This window comes from Euphorbia lathyris, chromosome 1, assembly GCF_963576675.1.
Source record: "Euphorbia lathyris chromosome 1, ddEupLath1.1, whole genome shotgun sequence".
NCBI classification, from domain to species: domain Eukaryota; kingdom Viridiplantae; phylum Streptophyta; class Magnoliopsida; order Malpighiales; family Euphorbiaceae; genus Euphorbia; species Euphorbia lathyris.
In genome coordinates, this window is record NC_088910.1 from 85,341,122 (window position 1) to 85,360,388 (window position 19,267).

At 33.2% G+C, this 19,267-nt stretch overlaps 2 protein-coding genes across 2 annotated transcripts; one reads left to right on the forward strand and one right to left on the reverse strand.

Moving 5' to 3' along the window:
- Nucleotides 1–482: 482 nt before the first annotated feature.
- LOC136204685 (protein FAR1-RELATED SEQUENCE 11) lies at nt 483–5,494 on the reverse strand. The gene is made up of 4 exons (XM_065995537.1): nt 5,146–5,494; nt 3,673–4,666; nt 2,444–2,887; nt 483–1,413 (listed from the first exon to the last, which is right to left on the reverse strand). The coding sequence occupies exons 2-4, from the start codon at nt 4,660–4,662 to the stop codon at nt 796–798; spliced, it is 2,052 nt and encodes a 683-aa protein (XP_065851609.1). The 5' UTR covers nt 4,663–4,666; nt 5,146–5,494; the 3' UTR covers nt 483–795.
- A 12,816-nt stretch (nt 5,495–18,310) lies between these two features.
- LOC136210946 (protein RADIALIS-like 6) lies at nt 18,311–18,897 on the forward strand. The gene has a single exon (XM_066002423.1). It carries the CDS (start codon nt 18,463–18,465, stop codon nt 18,676–18,678), a length of 216 nt encoding a protein of 71 aa, XP_065858495.1. The 5' UTR covers nt 18,311–18,462; the 3' UTR covers nt 18,679–18,897.
- The last annotated feature ends 370 nt before the right edge of the window (nt 18,898–19,267 follow it).

A 19,267-nucleotide genomic window follows, 5' to 3' on the forward strand; every position in this document is an offset into this window, starting at 1 on the left:
CTTCTTTTCTGTTACCTTCTCTTCTTGAGGATAGGATTGGAGTCAGTCTTCCTAAACTGATCCCGGGTTAGGTTTTTGTTTGTTTGTTTTTTTCTTCCCTTCTTACAAAAAAAAAAAAAAAAAATAATGTTATGTCAACTAAATTTTTTCTATCTATTAGATGGAATAAATTTATTAAAATAAAAATTAAAGTTCGATGATTTGATTGAAACAAAAAACTTTGTGACCACCAATGCAATTAACCCAACAAACCAACTAGAAACACAAGTCACACAAACTAGAGATCAAATTCTTCTCTCGAGATCAATTTTTTTTGTCATCTGTGAAATTCTATAGATTCATCAATAAAAAATTGAATTATCCAATGACAGAGCACAGAGACTAAATCCAAATCAGAAAAAATAGACTAATTTTAAAAATTAAGCAAATACAAAAACTAAAATATCTTTTGCCAACTTGCTGCTCTTTGCTTTCCCAAAACCTTCTGAAATGAATGATCATATCATATATTGGTTAAATAAGAAGCTAAAAAGTGCATACATCTCTCTTTTTTCTATATATAATATATATTTGTACATAACCGTTACTTGTCCGAAACTCCCAGCATGAAAACTGCAATCAGGAAAATTACACACCATCTATGATCTTGATTGTAAGAAACACAAGTTGCAAAGGTTCCCTGCAGATTTTCAACCCTCAAGCAAGTAATTGCTCTAGAGCCCTTTTGCTTGCTTAAGCAAAATATCAGTCTGGTAATGAGAATTTAGACGGCAAAAATGTTTAAGAGTCTTCAGGTTAAAGGTTTCTATGAAGGGAAGTGATATCTCTCACACCATGAGATGGAATCGGGTGCTCCCTTATGCGAGATAATAGGATCGAAACTTGCTCTGTGGCAATGTCCATCCTTTCTCTTGACTTGGTAGATTCAGTAATCAGTGTTGATACCATATTCTGCAATAACTGCATTCTTTCTCCATTATCACTCGGGGAACTGTGAAGCAGCTTTGCAGGAGATGCACTGATCCGACGCCAACGCATTGGGAGATACCTTTCTGGGATCTGAAAGCAATTTCCAGTAGAAAGAACTCGAAGGGCATGCCTACAGAGAATTCCAGAGAACTCAAACTGATGGCAACTGCAACTAATAATGCCTTCTCTAGGGACCCAATATACTTTTCGGCCTCCATCAAGTTTTGTATGGTGTCTCACAAGAAAGCCATCTTCCATCTGGAATGATGCATAGTGGGCAGCCAAGACAAGTTGTTCTTGGAGCTTCGTGAAGGCATATGGTGTGAGGACTGCAGCAGCATGGGACTCCATAGGTGCCCCCGTTTTCAGGCATATGTTTTGGAGATTTTGCTGCATCGTTAGCTGCTCAGCAGCTTGATCTTTAAAATCCACAGCAACAGCAACCTGCTCATCAGAAGCAAAGTCAAACATAATAAAATTGGAAACATATATTAACGCATTCCCAAACAAATGGAAAACCAGTACTAATTCTTAATGAACATTCGAAATAATCCCTATCAAAGAAAAGAAGGAAAAAATATCCAAATCAAACATAAATACTCACCTGAAACTATTTGAACAGTACATTAAGCTTAAAATGTGCTCAAAGAGGATATCTAAATCTCTATTTGCTTACAGGTGGAAACACATCTAATCTGAAAAGATTTGCTCTACTGGATTATTAGCAAAAGGCAGTTTGCTAGATATAACCTATACCAGAAGCCTAAAGTATCAGGTTTTTCAAGAAAAATGTGCCCAATGCTGTTCTTAATCTTGGAAAAACTGAGGACTACACAATTCAATCTAACTGCATATTGACAACAGCATATGCTTTATAATTTACATTAAGTACAATACAATCACATTAAACTACATTAAGAAATAATGAAGACAAGTCCATAATGCTAAACAAAACTATAAAATAAATGTGGAGGCTTAAAACAAGAATGCTAAACTATGGTCTTCACTTCAGTAAGCTAGATTTTCTGTTATGCATAGTCCAAAATGATTTACCTCTTCCATGAGGATTACAGATACATTATATGGAATAAACATACTCTTCTCATATCACAAGACAATGTGGAGAACATATTTCTGCATATTGATTGGAAAACAAAAGAGGTTTCAAAGAAAGTAAGTTATACAATTAGGCCCTTCTAGACGTATTTTGAATACACATGAACTTGATTGATCAAAACAATCGAAGGTTGAACAGGAAGAAAATATGCTACAATGTCATATAATCAATCATTAATTAGTATTGCAGCTGTTGATAAATAAAAGGATTCCCCTGCTATATATGGTGAGGAGCATCTTGTATACCAATAAATTAGAAGTCAGTGCTGGAGGATTCTCATTAAACTATGACATACTGACATAAATTTAAACTTAATCTGACTGGTACAAATTTGACAGAATTATGAAAATAGCATACTTGTTCCACAAAGTGTGCAAGTCGAGTTTGTGCACTCAGAAACCTTTGAATGAATGCATTAATCGATTTCGAATGCCCCGCTGCAGTCATTCCTGCAAAAAAGTGGCTTCTCAAATATGGTAATGCCCAAAGAGTGCGCAAGGCATACAAGTTGGCAATATGCCTATTGTTGTGCAGCCCATAAGAATTAACCATGTCTCTCCAACCCAATTCAAAATCCTCAATTAACTCCAGGTTATAGAGTCGATGGAACTCTGCCTTCCACTCATTATAACGTTCTCCCAGAACAGCATTAAACCAGGATGGAAACTTCACCACAGTCAGCCATATGCAAAGTGCATGTTTGGTTGCTGGCATCTCCATTGCTATTGCTTCTTTGAGACACATATTTTGATCCGTTAAAATTGTTTGTGGAGCCTTCCCATTCATGAACCCTAAGAAGGCCTTTCACATAACAGAACAGAAAATAAGTGCATGAAAACAGAATAAGTGCAGTGCATGTGTAACAGTATGCATTTAAGGATCCTCAACGATCACAAACTCACAAATTTACAGTGCATAAATGTAAAGAAAAGAATTTGATATACTTAAGATGGATAGAGGAAGACCAAGATAAACTTTGATGAAGGTTATTGAAAAGACCTCCAATTGTTAGATCTTTCGGAGGATCTTACAACGTACAGAAGTTAATGGAAAAATGTTTACAGAGCCAATCCCAATTAGTTGGGAACAAGGCTTGGTGGTTGTCGTAATTTGTGAAGAAATGAGGTAACTGTAAGCAGGTCAAATGAGAGCAAGGTAAGGGTGGGATTTGCATACAACATATCACGAGGCTTGCAACAAATTATTGGGCAGGATCACAAAGAGTAACTATAACAAATCCTACGGGCATTTGTCAATTATTTGATGGCTCATTCCCCATCTCTCCCAAGATCTAACAAAGAGAATCCAAAAGCGTCAAACATCCATGACACTTTGTGAATGTTGTAAATGATTGACCAGCCATTTATTATGATATATAGGCATAATAATTAAACCCTGTATATAATACTTCTAGTTTCTATAGAATTGTTCAGAATTCACAATCCCCTGCATCAATTTTAATTTAGTTTCTAGCCATGGCCAAAATAATAAGGGTAACATAACAATTCACACAAAATCAGAAAGGTGCTTCATGTGCAATATAAGGTGTATGATTGGTAAAAGGAAGATTAGTTCCATTTTATTACCTTTAATGCCCATGAGAATGACCTCAAACTTTCCTCTCGTAGAAGCACACAGCCAAAGAAACATGGCATACCATAATTGTTCACTCCAACCAATATCCCAAGAGGCATGTCAAATGCAGTCAAGCGGTGTGTTGTATCAAACACCACTGCATCACCAAAGATCTCATATGCCTGTATTGATGAAGCATATGACCATGCTATATTCTCTAGTTTATTGTTTACATCAAGTGTGTATTCAAATTTAAAATTGGGATCCTTTTCTTTTATATTTCTGCACATTCTTAATAAGTCTATGCTCTCATCTTCTGGATCTAATTTCCTAAGAGACTGAAGCAAATTTCTTACATCCTTCTCAGTAAATGGTAAATATCCTGGTTCCACACATTTTTCAAGCTCCATGAGCCTCATCATTTGCTGCACTGAGATTCCTGTTTTGGCAAACATGAGGATTCTACTCTTGTCTGGATCTGATATGGTACGATATGCAGGAAGGAAACGGACTTGATTTGGTTCTAGTAGTTCATGATTATGGTGGTTTGCAAAACCAGTGACACGCCATTCTGGTGTCCCCAACTCTGTGGTTTTGCTTATCCTCATGTATGCTTGACACCCACACCGGGAGGATTTTCTATTCCTTTGAGGTTTATTGTCATTGGAGGTTTTGATCGGAGTATTGCCTGCACGGTGGCAGACAAAATAACGTCTTGTGAGTCCTTTTCCCACCCCATCTTTTCCTTCAGTGCGATGACGACGGATTGAGAATCCACATCGTCTCGCAAATTCACTGTAGAATTCATAGGCTGCATCATGGGTAGCAAATCTCTGCCCAATAAATGGAATTAAATCATTAGTGGTGTCTAGCGATAGCCTGGTTTCATCAGGTGATTCTTCAGCACTACTGGCATCATCCAGAGATAGAGATCGTTGATCTGAGGGATCATCATAAACCACAAGCATTGATGCAGCCTCTTCAGACATCATGATTCTCATTAACCTACATGTCGTCAGTTTAAAGTCGTGTGTTCAGTAATGCAACAAGATAACAAAATCGATCCTCTTAAACTAACAAAAAAAGTGTCAGCGTTTTTCGATAAGCAAGCATCAATATAGTGATTCCAGCACAAGGTAGCTAACAGAAAGGCATTGTTTTTAAGCTGCTCTCATGAGTATCTTTAGATTTTTTCATGATAGTATCTTTAGATTTCGAGAATGTTAAAACAACAATACCATCCGCAAGTTCAAATATTTGCTCTCTAATAAGCACATTCATAAATACAATAGCACCCCGTTTCGGTGGAATAGTGAAGCATATGGATGTTAAGAGCAGTAAATATTTAGAATCAACTGCGTATACATGAGTTGTATACTTTGATTAATATAATAAGGAGAACTGTATTCTAACTGTTTGACATGGTATCAGAACAGGAAAATTAGGGTTTACAAAAAAAAAAGGAATTGGAGTTTGATAATCACCAGGTTCGAGGTTGCGGTGCAAGAGTTGCTGCAAGTCTCAATTCTACTGTTCTAATCGATCTTCTCTGGCGTTCTTGATTCCATCTGCAGCGTTTGTTTCTCGGTTCTGATGTTATCTGTTCCGGCGTTGCGTTTCGTTACAGTGTTAAGGGACTGATGTGGTGATTCTCGCGGCTGCATTTTGGTGGGATGAATCAGTTCTGAAAAACCGGTGACATATTGGCTGGCCGTGATTGGACTCAATGGGAGTTGAGACTGCAATTTCTTTGCTTTGGCTAGTTTCTCCGAATTGTGAAGATCTGGGCATCTTCGTCTAGGATCGAATTTGAAGGTCTGATTATTTTTCATGGCTTTCAAATCTTCTATTCTATATTTGTGTTGGGCTTCAGTTCCCTTGGTTAGCCTGTAAAGTGATGGGCCGTACTTGAGTTAGCGTGGATTTCAGCCAAGCAATTCACTTAAACACCACAAAACAAAACTTTTATTCCTAAAATGCCCAATAATTTGTATAATATTAGAAAATCGAAAATAACATTCCTCAAATACTATTTTTCCAACATTTTGAAAATATCAAATACGCCACATAAAAAAAAAAAATGAATCTCAATTTTCTTCGATAGTAGTTATTTAAAATCTTAATAAAAATAATGAAGAAGCAAAAATTGAACGTCGATCTTCTATTCAAAATTTGAACGATGTATCTTAATCATAACATCTTTAATGTATTTTCAATTCAAATACAAAAATCTAACACAATTTGAAAAAATAAAAATACATGAAACAACCATTATCATCTATTACAATATCTTCATAATTTTCATTCAATAAAACATAAAAAAAAATCAAAATATTTAAAAGTAATTAAAAATGAAATAACTTCAATAGTAAAATCAATGAAAACATCTAATACATCGATTTTATTCACTTTCAGCAAATTATAAATTTAATGAAAGTGGAAATCTATAACTTACTATTTCATCCACATAAATAATAATTCATGACAAACAATGTGTAATCCAATTTTTAAAAAATAAAAATTTGAAATCATAAACAAATTCAACTCTTGTGATTAATAGAAACTAGAAAAAACAAGTAAATTCAAATGAAAAATACATTAAAAGGAATACCACAAACTAATTAAAAACTTAAATGGAATTAAAAACTCATTGAAATTGACTGAAATTTAGCAGAAATAATAAATATTTAAATAAACTATTCTCAACAAATACTTAAATGAATTATTTAATAAATTATATTATTATTAAACATATATTTAAATACACATTGACAGTAAGTAATAAATAATGAAATAAACTATTCCCAACTACTACGAAACTGTTTGCATACTATATTTTCAGATTCCCAACTATCTCTAGCAGACATAGACAGAGAATGTCAAATACTTTAGGGAGGATTTTTGGAGAGACAAAAGATGTTTTTTTAGAAAAACCAGTATTTTTTTTTTTAAAGAAAAGTCAATCTCCAAATCTAAAAGTCACCCCGGTAAAAGTGCTAACGTCATTCAGTCCGACAAAAAGTATCAAATGTTAAAGGTTTAAGGGTATGTTTGGTATGCCGTAATGCAATGTAATGTAATCAAGATTGTAATGTAATCAAAGTTGTAATGGAATAGAATAGAATAGTGATTCTATTACCATGTTTAGTTGACAATAATGATGTAATGTAATAACCATTACAATACTTATATTTTCCTAATTAAATGCAATCATAAAATTTTATTTACATAATTAAAATCAACGAAAAACATGAAAAATGTGAAAAATCGAATCGAAATCAAATACAAAATTAGAATAACCGAAATCAATAAATTAGTATATAGTTTTTCGCTTTTTCATATTTTTTTACATTTTTCTCGTTTCTTTTAATTTCCGTTTTCAACATTTTTCACCGTTTTTCTATTTTCTTATTTTTCCGGTTTTTCATTTTTTTTCATTTTTCGTATTTTTTTTGTTTTTGTTTTTTTTTTCATTTTTCTCGTTTTCAATTTTCATGTTTTTCTACTTTTTACGTTTTTGACAAGAATGAGAGGTGAGATTGAGAGATGAGATTTGAGAAATGAGAGGTTAGATGATGTAATGAGAATTCAAGTCATTTTTTTTATGTAACGGGGATTACAAGATTTCTTCAACAAAATTTAACTAAGGTTTTCTCATTCCATTACAATAAAATTGTAACATGCAACCAAACATGGTAATGAGTCTTTAATGTAATGGTCATTTTATTACGAATGTCATTACATCTTACCAAACGGCACTTAAGAATTTTCAAAATTCCAAGAGCCACCTGTAAAGCTCCTAATGCTAGAACCACGCTCCAATGATAAGGTACTGAATGACATAAATGTCGGAGATTAATATAAGATCTATGATTGAGTCTTAACTAAAAGCTCGAGCTTATAGTTAAGGTTCAATCATAGGTCTTATATTAATCTTCGACATAAAAGCTCGAGCTTATAGTTAAGTCTCAATCATAGATCTTATATTAATCCCCGACAATAAAATCTCTTACCCTCTCTTTTCATTTAAGTACTTTTGTATCGTACGAGACCCATTTTTTATATATATTTTTTACTATTTTGATTCACTTGATTTCTATAAAAATAATATGTAAATAAGTTTTAACTATTGTTGGTTTTGGTCAGTTTTGATTCTCGCATGAGACTTCAATAAAATTTATCTTTTCTATTAAGTTCTTCAAACTAATAAAGTCATATTTTAATAACTTTTATTTTATTTATAAATATTTTTATGATCGGACTTTTTTTATGATCGTATAGGACGTTGCATTTATCGCTTTTCCTAATTCTTTGACTTCATTTTATTCTTTATTCTTTTTGTATTATGATATTTATTTACTCTTTTAATAAATTTGGTTCGGGACTTTTTTGGGTCTATGGTGGAGGTGCTAGCATAGCTGAGATGTTCGCCGTTTACCCTTCCTCTAACCAATCTTTAATAAAAAAAATAAAAATAATAATAATAAATTTATTTATAAATACTTTAATAAATCTTTTTGTTGGATATTTGATATTTTTATTTTATTCATTCTTTAAAATAATCAAAGTACCTGGAAATGTCTTATAAGGATTTACATAGGTTGCGTTTGGTACGCTGTAATACAATGTAATGTCATCAAAATTATAATGTAATGGAATGGAATATTCATTACATTATCATGTTTGGTTAGCAAAATTTTACAATGGCTTAATACATCATTTGCCTCCTGAACTTGTCCAAAATGGTTGATTGGCCCTCTGAACTTTCAAAGTGTCTCGATAGCCCCCTGAACTTGTATAAAATGTTCAGTTAGCCCCCTGAACTTGCATAAAATGTAATCAATTAATCACTCGGTTGTAAAAAAGTAAGTTAAATACGGAAGATATGTTGCACGGATCTTAAAAAAGTAAAATGACCAAGATCGGGGTATGCGATTATAATATTAGAGAAGAAAATGTTTTATAGTTAAATAAGTAATAAATTCTTTTTTAACATGTTTTAATCCATTTTGTGAAGTATGTAATAGCATTCTAAGACACGTGTAACATATCTTCCGCATTTGACTTACTTTTTTACAACCGAATGATTAATTGATTACATTTTACGCAAGTTCAAGGGGTTAACTGAACATTTTATGCAAGTTCAGGGGGGCAATCAACCATTTTGGACAAGTTCAGGGGGCAAATGATGTATTAAACCTTTCACAATTGATGTAATATAATGGCCAGTACATTACCATGTTTGTTTTGCCATGTATAATCATAAATTTCTATTTACTCTTATAAATATATATAATCATATATATAACAATAATAATAATTGGAAATAATAATTCTCAATAAAAGTGTAATATTATGTATAACTAAATATTAAAGTAATTTCATACGAGTTTTTCTAAAACAAATACAAGTTCAAATTCAAAAAATTTCTTCTTAACAAATTGCGACAAATTTTGAGCAGCTTCTCCAAAACGCAACTATATCAATTGAACTTATCCTGAAATCTGCAAAGTCATAAAAGTGAACAAAATTAATCTCATCCCCAAATATCACAAACTCCCAAGTTAATTTTACCGTAAATCAATATAACAGGATATAATTATATAAAGAAGATGGAAATAAGAGAATCCAATCAATCTTAATTCGAGATGGGAAGTGTGCATCAATGTAATGTAATTAAGGTAATGAGAGCGCTATCATAACATTTTAAGTAAGTTATGGGAGGGATAACGAGACATTTTGAAAGTTAGAGGACTAATTAAGTTTTTTAGATAAATTTAGGAGACCAAATATGTATTAAGGCAAAGTAATTTCATGTTAGAACTAGGAGGATTCAAATTAGAATACAACAGCTTAAATAAAGTATTTTCACGTTAGTTTCATATCAATCCTAATTATGAAACTCTCACCATTTTGGACTAACAGTGAAATGTATGAAACTAGGAGGATCCAAATATTAGACCAATTTGTAACCAATTGCATCAATCATAATATCAATTTGTAAGCCTGTATTGGTACTATTTTGTATCAACGTGAAGGAGCCAAATCAGTAAAAGCAAACCAGTAGGAATAGAACGTTGATGCCACACCTAATCATTACGAGAGTTCCAATTTGCCCAACAGATCACCGTTTTTAGCTCTATCAGGGACTGATCATCCAAGCTTTTAACATGTTTCTAGAAGCTTTACAAATCATGAAAGAGGGCACTAATATCACCAATAGTGGCAAAATTCCAAACCTCTCTAGCTTTGTCGTAAGCAATTTTTGAGTATGTGTTTGAATTCTCATAACAGCGTATATTAAGCATGGGTGATCTATACATGACAGAGTTGAATCTTAGTTCATAATCTGATTGCAGAGGCATATAGATGATACTTACAGACACATACTTGGCGTAAATTATGACACAAATAAATGATAAACCACATTGCTAAATTAAATCAGTCTCCTCAAATGACCAGAATTCTGAAGCACCTAGTACTGTGTACTTCCCTAAAGTTTTGTCATCATGATGTAATTTCTTGGTTAGAAACCAGAAAATTGATTTTCAGTATTCCAAATTGGAGTATTACCATGTTTTTTCAATATAATTGTGAGGATAATCCATAAAGTGTAGTGGGATTTTTATAAAGGGGACTTGCAATTTCTCCTCTTGCACTTCTTACATTGGGGAAAAATCTTCTTATTTATATTTGTCCCTAACAGGACTAGTGACAAGTGGTTAACAACTCCAACCCAATCAGCCAACATTTGATTATGTTTCTGTCAGTATTTTTATTTATGTATCATCAGGTGTTGGCCTCAAGCAAAGAATTTAATGACCTTTGTAAATGCTCACAAAGAAACAACTGGTTCTGAAAGGCTCTGACCAATATCAGCAACCCTCAGAAAAGAGAATCATCTTAATTATTTTTTCCTACTCAATTATTTTAGCCCTATGGTTTATTAATATGGTGAAGATAAGAAATCAATGAAAAGGGGAAGAAGTCATTCGGTGTTCAAAGCAAAGGAATATGAAGCAAGCATAGAGTTTTATTGGGCACCATTTCTAATAGAATCGAATACGGATATGAAAATAATAAGAGATCCAAAGAAAAGAATCATAACACCAAAAATGATGAACTAATCCCAACAAGGTCATTATGGACTTAGCTTGAAGAAGAGACTTATTCCAAGGGCTGCAGTTATTCAGTATCTCATCTCCAAAGGTATGGATAAATTGTATTCAAGAATAACTAATATGTTGAAGCGTACAAAGAAGTGTTTTTTGGAAAAGTTCGAGAATTGTTTCAAGGAACAAACCCCTCATTTAATGAAGCTGTACAATAAGAAGTTAGATGAGGTAGAGGGTGAAGGGAAAGTAAAGTGATGTGGAAATTGGTAGTTGAAGTTATTATCAGATATAACTCCAACATCAACATATCTCTTGTTGAGTGATGTTCATGGCCAAACAAATGTTTTCTTCAATGTTAGGCATCAAAAGGTAATTTGAATTCAAGTTTTCAAATGTTGCTTGAACTTTAATGAGTTACATTTTGAAAACCCACAAAATCAAATGATGTCAACAAAAGCAGTTAAGCATATTTGCATGTTTCAACATTCAGGTAAAACTTAAAACGATATTACAAAGACGAAATATCTGGAAATAATTCAGAAAAGTAAAAAACGCCCCAAATGAATATTGAGCATCATGTTGAGCCTTCTTTAATAGCTCTAGTTAAAGCATATTAGCCTGAACTATTTTCCACTCTCATATTCTAGATTTTTACCCCTGCCATTTACTCCATAGGAAAAAGTTAAAATAAAATGCAAGTATCCAATTAATTATTATTCTAACATACTTTCCAACCGAAAATGTTGCTCATTTCAGTTTCTTTTTTTTATCATAAATAAACAACCAGCCAAGTGAAGACTCTATCTATGTATTCACTTTCTCCAAATATTCTATTACATGCAAGAAACTCGGGTTCAACCATAAAACATAGAAAAATGCTTGTAGTGTGATAATTTTCCTGCTTGTCTATAGATGCTGTTAACAATTCACAGCAACAAAGTGCTCCATACTCTAACAAGGGGAATGTAATTTAGAGCTTCTTGTTCAATCTTATTCACCTTCTTGTTTCAAGAGCTTCTTGTTGTAAAAAATTAATTATTACATAACCCACTAAGCATAACCTACATAACCCAATTATTTCTACATAACCTATAGAACAGCAAGGAGACGAATAAATCGTTACATCAGGGTTACGCTCATTGAATCAATAAGTTAACTCTTGACACAGTTGTTATCAATAAGCCAAGTTTCCAAAAAAAAATCACCTCCAACAGACAGTTTCACTATTGATGTAACAGTCTGACCCAATACCATGTAGATATTTCTTGCTTTGGCCCAAATCCGCACCTTGAGCCTCACGATTTTAAACCGTATCTACATGTATTGAATATCAACCATACTAATAACCCACAACTCTCTCTCTCTCTCCATTTTTTTATGTGAGATTTAGTTCATTCATGCTCTCATCCCCATCTTTCAGGATCGTTCCTTGCTCATATTATTTACCCCGAAGCCACCTACTCTAAACCTGGTCGTTACAGTTCATCTAGTGAGAAATTCATATTTATTTCGAGATGCATCTCTATAATTAGTGTTATTGGGAAATTGAGTATTGTCATTTGGAGTTTCAACAATAACTTGAGGTTCATATTTTAGGTTGACTTTAGTTAGTTTCAGTAATAGATTCAAGATGATATTCAAATTTCAAGGGTAGACTTCGATACCGTCAGTAGTGTTCATAGAAATTCATTTCGTCAGTTGTCGTTCGATCTAGGTTTAATAAATTTAAGTCTAACGTTTAATCTCTATAAATTTAATAAAATCTAAATTAAACGATGATTGATCAATTTAATTTGGCAAGTCAGGCTTCAAGTGAACATTATATTAAAATCATATAGCGTAAAAGAGAATAAAAAATGAGTAATTGGATGAATTTTTATATATTGCTACAGGGTAATAATATTTACATGGATCTTGAAATGAATTTGGTGAGTTACCATTAATTCTAGGCTTATTAATATTTTAGAATAAAATTTTATTAAGTCTAAAGCTCTGTTCTTTATTGCTGAAAAAAACTGAACTGAACCAAACTGAATATTACTGAACTCAACTGAATGCTAAATTTAACTGAATACTACTGAACTTAACAGGGGTGTGCATCGGTACAAAACCGAACCGAACCAAAAAAACCGAATACCAAAATTATCAAAATAATTCACACCGACAACGAACCGAATTAAAACCGAACCGAAATATTTCGATTCGGTTCGGTTTAAACTGAACAAACCGAATTAAGTTAAAAATAACAAATAAAATCATTATATTTTCTCATTAAATTTACCTCAACAACAACAAAAATTAAAATATTTCCAAAATATATCCATATTGGATTATTATTTCAACAATAACAACAAAGCCTTAGTCCCAAAATGATTCAGGATCGGCTAACATGAACCATCATATAAAACCGTGAAATCAAGTCGGACCAGCGATATAAATTCTCCCCCTCCACTCTGTCCTATCCACTACCATATTTTCCTCAATCCCCAATAAACTCATATCACTCTTGATCACCCTCCTCCAAGTTTGCTTAGGTCTTCCCTTACCCCTCACCACTACATCCCTTTGCCACTCTTCAGTCCTCCTAACCGGCGCATCAAGCGCTTTTCATTTTACATGGCCAAACCACCTTAGTTGGTTTTCCATCATTTTATTCTCAATAGATGTAACCCCTACTTTTGTCCTAATTATTTCATTACTCACCCGATCCTTTCTCGTATGACCACACATCCATCTCAACATACGCATCTCCGCCACCGACATCTTATGGATGTGACAGTGTTTCACTGCCCAACACTCCGTACCATATAACAGTGCGAGTCTGATTGTCATGCGGTAGAATTTTCCCTTCAATCTATTAGGCATGCTGGTGTCACAAAGGAAACCCGTAGCACTCTTCCACTTCGTCCAACCAGATTTAATCCTATGAGCAACATCTCCATCCACTTCTCCATCTGTTTGGATAATAGATCCTAAATACCGAAAGCAATCTGATGCCTGAACAACTCTCCCATCTAGGGTGATTGTCCCTGCCTCCCTACTCCTATTGCCGCTAAACTTACACTCCAAATATTCTGTCTTACTTCGGCTCAACTTAAAGCCTCTAGATTCTAAAGTTTGTCTCCATAGTTCCAACTTCCTCTCCACGCCTTCTTTCGTCTCATCAACCAACACAATATCATTTGCAAACAACATGCACCATGGTATACTATCTTGAAGTGAACTCGTTAGTTCATCCATAACGATGGGAAAAAGAAATGGGCTTAGTGTAGAACCTTGATGCAATCCAATCGTAATAGGGAACTTTTCACTCTTCCCAACACTGGTGCGTACACTCATACATGCTCCCTCATACATGTCCTTTATGATGTCAATATATTTCCGCGAAATGCATTTCCTTATTAAGGCCCACCACAATACTTCCCTTGGTACCTTATCATATGCCTTCTCCAAGTCAATGAAAACCATATGCAAGTCTTTCTTCTTATTTCGATAGTGCTCCATTAATTGTCTCATTAGATGGATGGCTTCCATAGTTGATATTCCCGGCATAAAGCCAAACTGGTTTTCCGATATCGTCACCGTCCTCCTTAGCCTTTGTTCGATCACTCGCTCCCAAAGTTTCATAGTGTGACTCATTAATTTGATTCCTCGATAGTTGGCACAATCTTGGACATCGCCTTTGTTCTCATACAAAGGGATTATGATACTTTTCCTCCATTCTGATGGTATCTTATTGTTTCTCCAAATTTTGTTGAAGAACGTCGTCAACCATTCGATTCAGCATCGGTGTTATTATCTCAACAATAATAAAAAAAATTAAACTTGTATAATCAAATATATGTGTGTGTATATATATAAAAATGTAAAATATGTGTAATTCGGTGCGGTTCGGTTTTTTTACATTTTTTGTCAAGCCAAACCGAATACCGAAATACACTTAAAATTAAAACCGATGCTGAACTGAATTGTTAAAAAAACCGAACCAAAAAAACGAATTCACTCGGTTCGGTATGCGGTTTAAACCGAACCGATGCACACCCCTACTTAACAATAATGATAATATTAGACTTTAAAATAATTTTAATGATAATATTAGACATTAATAAGCTTATAATAATAATAATGGTTTTAATAATAATAATAATAAATAAATATATTATTAAAGATAAAATTAAATTCAATATCAAATAAAAGCTCGGCTCGATAAAAACCTATGAAATTAAATAAAAATGAGTCTAATTTTAATTAAAAATACAAAGTACATACAAATTCAAATTTGCATAAATGGATAAGGTACCAAAATAGGCACACGATTTTTTAAGAAGTATCAATTTAGACTCAACGTACAAAATAGCACCAATATATACCTAACGTTTAAAAATGGTACAAATTTAGACCTCGATAACGGATTGGACACGTCATTGATATTACTCCGTTAAGTTCTGATTTCTCCCTCCATGTACAATTGACAGAACTTAATGTAGTAATATCAATGACGAGTCTCGTTCCGTTATCGATGCCTAAATTGATACTTTTTTTAAATGTTAAGCCAATATTGGCGTTATTTTGTACGTGGAGTCTAAATTGATACTTCTCCAAAAACCATAGGCCTATTTTGATACCTTATCCTAATTATAAATTATTTATAAATAATTATAATTATAATAAATAATGATAAATTATAAATAAATAATAATAATAAATTATATATAAATTTAATAATCATAATAAATTACTTAATGTTGAACTAAACTGAATTGATTGTTACTGGAATTAAGTAATAAAGAATATGGTCTAAATCTAACAACGATATTGTTATATAAGAAAATTAAGAGGTGAGTCAATCTCTTACCTATGTAAAAATTTAAATGTAAAAATTAATTTATAAACTAATGGCATATTCTTCACCACAACATTTTTATTATTGTTTTTTCAGATATTAGCAATTTTTTTACTCTTTTGGACGAAGAATTTTGCGTATCTATTAATTTAAGTAATTAAAAAAGTTTTGTTGGTATTTAAAAGAAAACTAATTTACTTTTGTAGGCTAACTAAATTGAGGAACCAATTGTTGGGGTTGAACTTAAAAAGTTGAGTGGTATGGTCAATCCATTTGGTTGATAATATTAGAATGATAAGCAAAAGCATATAATATAATAAGAGATGAAATAGAAAGAAGATATATGTCAAAATCAGCATTGAAAACAAAGAGAAAAAACCAACCAATTGAAAAAAAAAAAAAAAAAAAGGATAGCATTTTAGCATTATTTATGGATAAAGAAAAGTAGGACTAGTTGAGTTGAGTATGCTAATTCTACTTCCACACACTCCCATCCCATATCCAACTAAATGACAAAAACCCACTTATGTTCGAATCGAACTACATGTCGTTTACTATCTTATCTACCAACTACCCATTTACTTATTCCTTTCTAATCTCTTAAAACCAACTCACCTCCATTTCACATGCTGCCAAGGAGAGGCTAACTGAAAGTACTTCATGAGATAAAAGGAGAATGATACCGAAAAATATGTAGTTGAAATGAGCAAAAAGAATATTACATTTTAGTATAATGTGTAACTTTTATTTGTACAAGGATTGGTCTGTATGTCCTAAATGAGCTGGACCCCACATGACATTTGCTTAATGGTGGTGGAGGTACGCTGCCAACTTGAAACTGTTGTACCGGCCGTAATTGTGGTTCCGCAAATCAAGTCGCATGACTCGAGTGGAATGTGCATGATCAGGGGTCTTCCTTGATCGGACCACGTGGCATTGATGATTACTGTTTAGAGAGATAATGCCTCATTGGGCCATGCGTGATATGATTAATTGTGTATGATATCAAATGCCCCTCAGAAATCCACAAACAGGAGTTCTTTAGGACTTCGTTGTAGTAGGTGACTAAACGACGAGTCTCTTAATTGAAGCTTCAACTTGTATTTAGCCGGAGTTTTCCTTCGACTTCTTATCACGTGATATATTTGGTCGAATCTATCACCCGATGAGGATGTCCTTGGATTGAAGTGAAAACGTATTGGCACGTGTTGTCCACTCTTGAGATGAGGTATGTAGAATAAGTGATGGAGGCATGAGTTAATGGTGTTACTTGCTATTAGACCACGTGAATTTGAAACGTGATGTCACACTTTCTTAATTAAAGGTTAACATTCTGAATTTTTTTGACATCGCATGCCTTTTCTCTCTGATCGATCTTATTAATGAGTGAGTTCTTAGTGTTGTTTTGACCTTTCAAAAATCTTGAAGCAGTTTAATTTACTACGTTGCCTCACTGTCCTATTTCAGAAACCTATAAAAGGAGATGACGGATCTATTGAAGTTTTTTTTGCTCTTTTCTACTTTCTTCAAGCTTCCTACGGGTTTCTCTTCAAAACTCATGAAGTTTTTGCCTCTCTTTCTTCCATTTATTTGTTTTCTTTGTTGCGTGGAAGGAATGCGTCGAAAAATTCCAAGAAATCTCATACCCTTGAAAACTTCGAAGATTCAACTGGTTTCGTGAATATTAAGAATGCTATCATGGTGCCTCAAAAATCTAAGTCTGGTAAAGAAATTGATAAATCAAAGGATAGGGAGATGGTTGTTGTGTATAAACATGTCAATCTGCAAGTTCGGGAGCAGCCTTCGACTTTGATTACTCAAGAGCTCATAAACATTGTGGCCGCTTATCTATAGCTTAATTTAAGGAAGGCGAGTCTTCCTACAAAGGGTTTTTGGCATTGACGAAAATCTTGTTGTATTTACCTTGCTGATGCAGTGGGATTTCGATTTTTTTTATAAGCCCTCATTTATAATGGTGATATATGTCATTTTAGACTCATTTAATAACAAAAATAAAAAACCGAAAAGCAATTTAGACAAGTTTTAACTTCAAAAATGCAAAGTAAAGTTGAAGGGTAAGTTGAGTCTTTATTTGTATCCTACCGCCATAATAAGGTAAATTTTGTAAATAGAGAAATGTTTTGACATAAAAAAAATTAGTAGGAGAAGGCTTGCCCCCAATACACCTTTATAGTGGGACCCCTCTTCGGACCCTCGCATAAGAGGGAACGCGTAGTGTAGCGGACCGTCCCTTCAAAAATGTTTTGACATGATGAAGTTAGTTGGCAGAGAAGAGAAAGTAGCATCAATGCAAGAACACAACATGTTGTAAGCTTGCTCCACCCCATCAATTACAATACTTGATGTGACTATCAAATAAAATTGCAATCCGGTCCTAAGAGGGTGGCGTTTGAATAGAAACTTAAAGAGGTCTTAAAGTACATCAATAGGTTAAAAATAAAGTGAATTTCACATCTGAAAAAATAAAGAACGAGAAAGGTATGTTTTCAATACATAAAGATGCGTTATAAAACCGCAAAGTCCAATAAATCAAATGATATTTATATAGAATTAAACATGAGTTTTAAAGTTAGTTTTAATGTAAAATTAGTTTGTAGAGTTGGTTTAATTGTTTGGATGTGGAGTATGATCTGGTGGCTATTAAGGAGACGAGTCACTCACTCTTAATTCTATCCCTTTCAGAGGACATATTCCTTCGCCCAACTGCATGTCCACTTCTCCTTTTTATAAGGACCTCTACCTTTTCTTTCTCTTCATCTATCTTCTCTTCTCTTCTTTTTTCTATTTCAATTTCAATTTCATCACATTTTGGGGTTGTAAAAATGGCATCGAATTCAATGTCATGGACAAGTAAGCAGAACAAGCAGTTCGAAAAGGCCCTGGCTTTATACGACAAGGACACGCCTGATCGGTGGCAGAATGTAGCCAAAGCTGTGTCCGGCAAATCTCCCGAGGAAGTTAAGAGACATTACGACATTCTTATCAAGGATTTGAGAGAAATTGAATCCGGCCGTGTGCCTTTTCCTCATTATAAGTAACGCTGGCCTGGCCTCAATGAAACCCATTCAAACTTTGGGGACCATCAGCTTATCAATGTTTATTTAGTGGTAATTACTGTATTATGGTGTAAATGAACAAGCTAGCTCTTGTTGAGAATGTATTCTACTACTACCTACCAATATCCTAATTAATTAACATAATGCTGTTATAATTTACTTTATTATCAATTTAATCAAAATTATTGCTTAATATCGACAATGGTGTCTTATTAGTAATGTGTTAATTCTATTTCTACGTCATTATCAATTTGATGGAGGACTACTTGTCATTTTATTCATCACTTTGTTGCTTAACTTTTCAATTTTTATTCAATTTCATTTACCTTTATATATATAAAGTCAAAGCAAAGAAAAAACGAGAATAGTTTCAGAAGAGTTTTTGTTGATGTGGTTGTTTTGTGTCTTTCTTGGTTAAAGGTAATTTGTGAGCGTGCCAAAATGTTTTTGTAACGTAATTCCAAACTTATAGAAATTAATGCCGAGAATGTCTTTTTGGATTTTGTTTTTGCTGAACATTAGAGATTAGCGACAACTGGAATTTTGATTCTAAGAATGTATTTCCAATTGA

Bases quoted from the DNA above. Each gene is read 5' to 3' on its own strand.
- LOC136204685 (XM_065995537.1), bottom strand. From the start codon at position 4,662: ATGAGAATCATGATGTCTGAAGAGGCTGCATCAATGCTTGTGGTTTAT. The intron at 2,888-3,672 runs GTAATAAAATGG...GTTATGTGAAAG, and splicing joins CATTCTCATGGGCATTAAAG to GCCTTCTTAGGGTTCATGAA. The intron at 1,414-2,443 runs GTATGCTATTTT...TCTGATGAGCAG, and splicing joins TTGCACACTTTGTGGAACAA to GTTGCTGTTGCTGTGGATTT.
- LOC136210946 (XM_066002423.1), top strand. From the start codon at position 18,463: ATGGCATCGAATTCAATGTCATGGACAAGTAAGCAGAACAAGCAGTTC.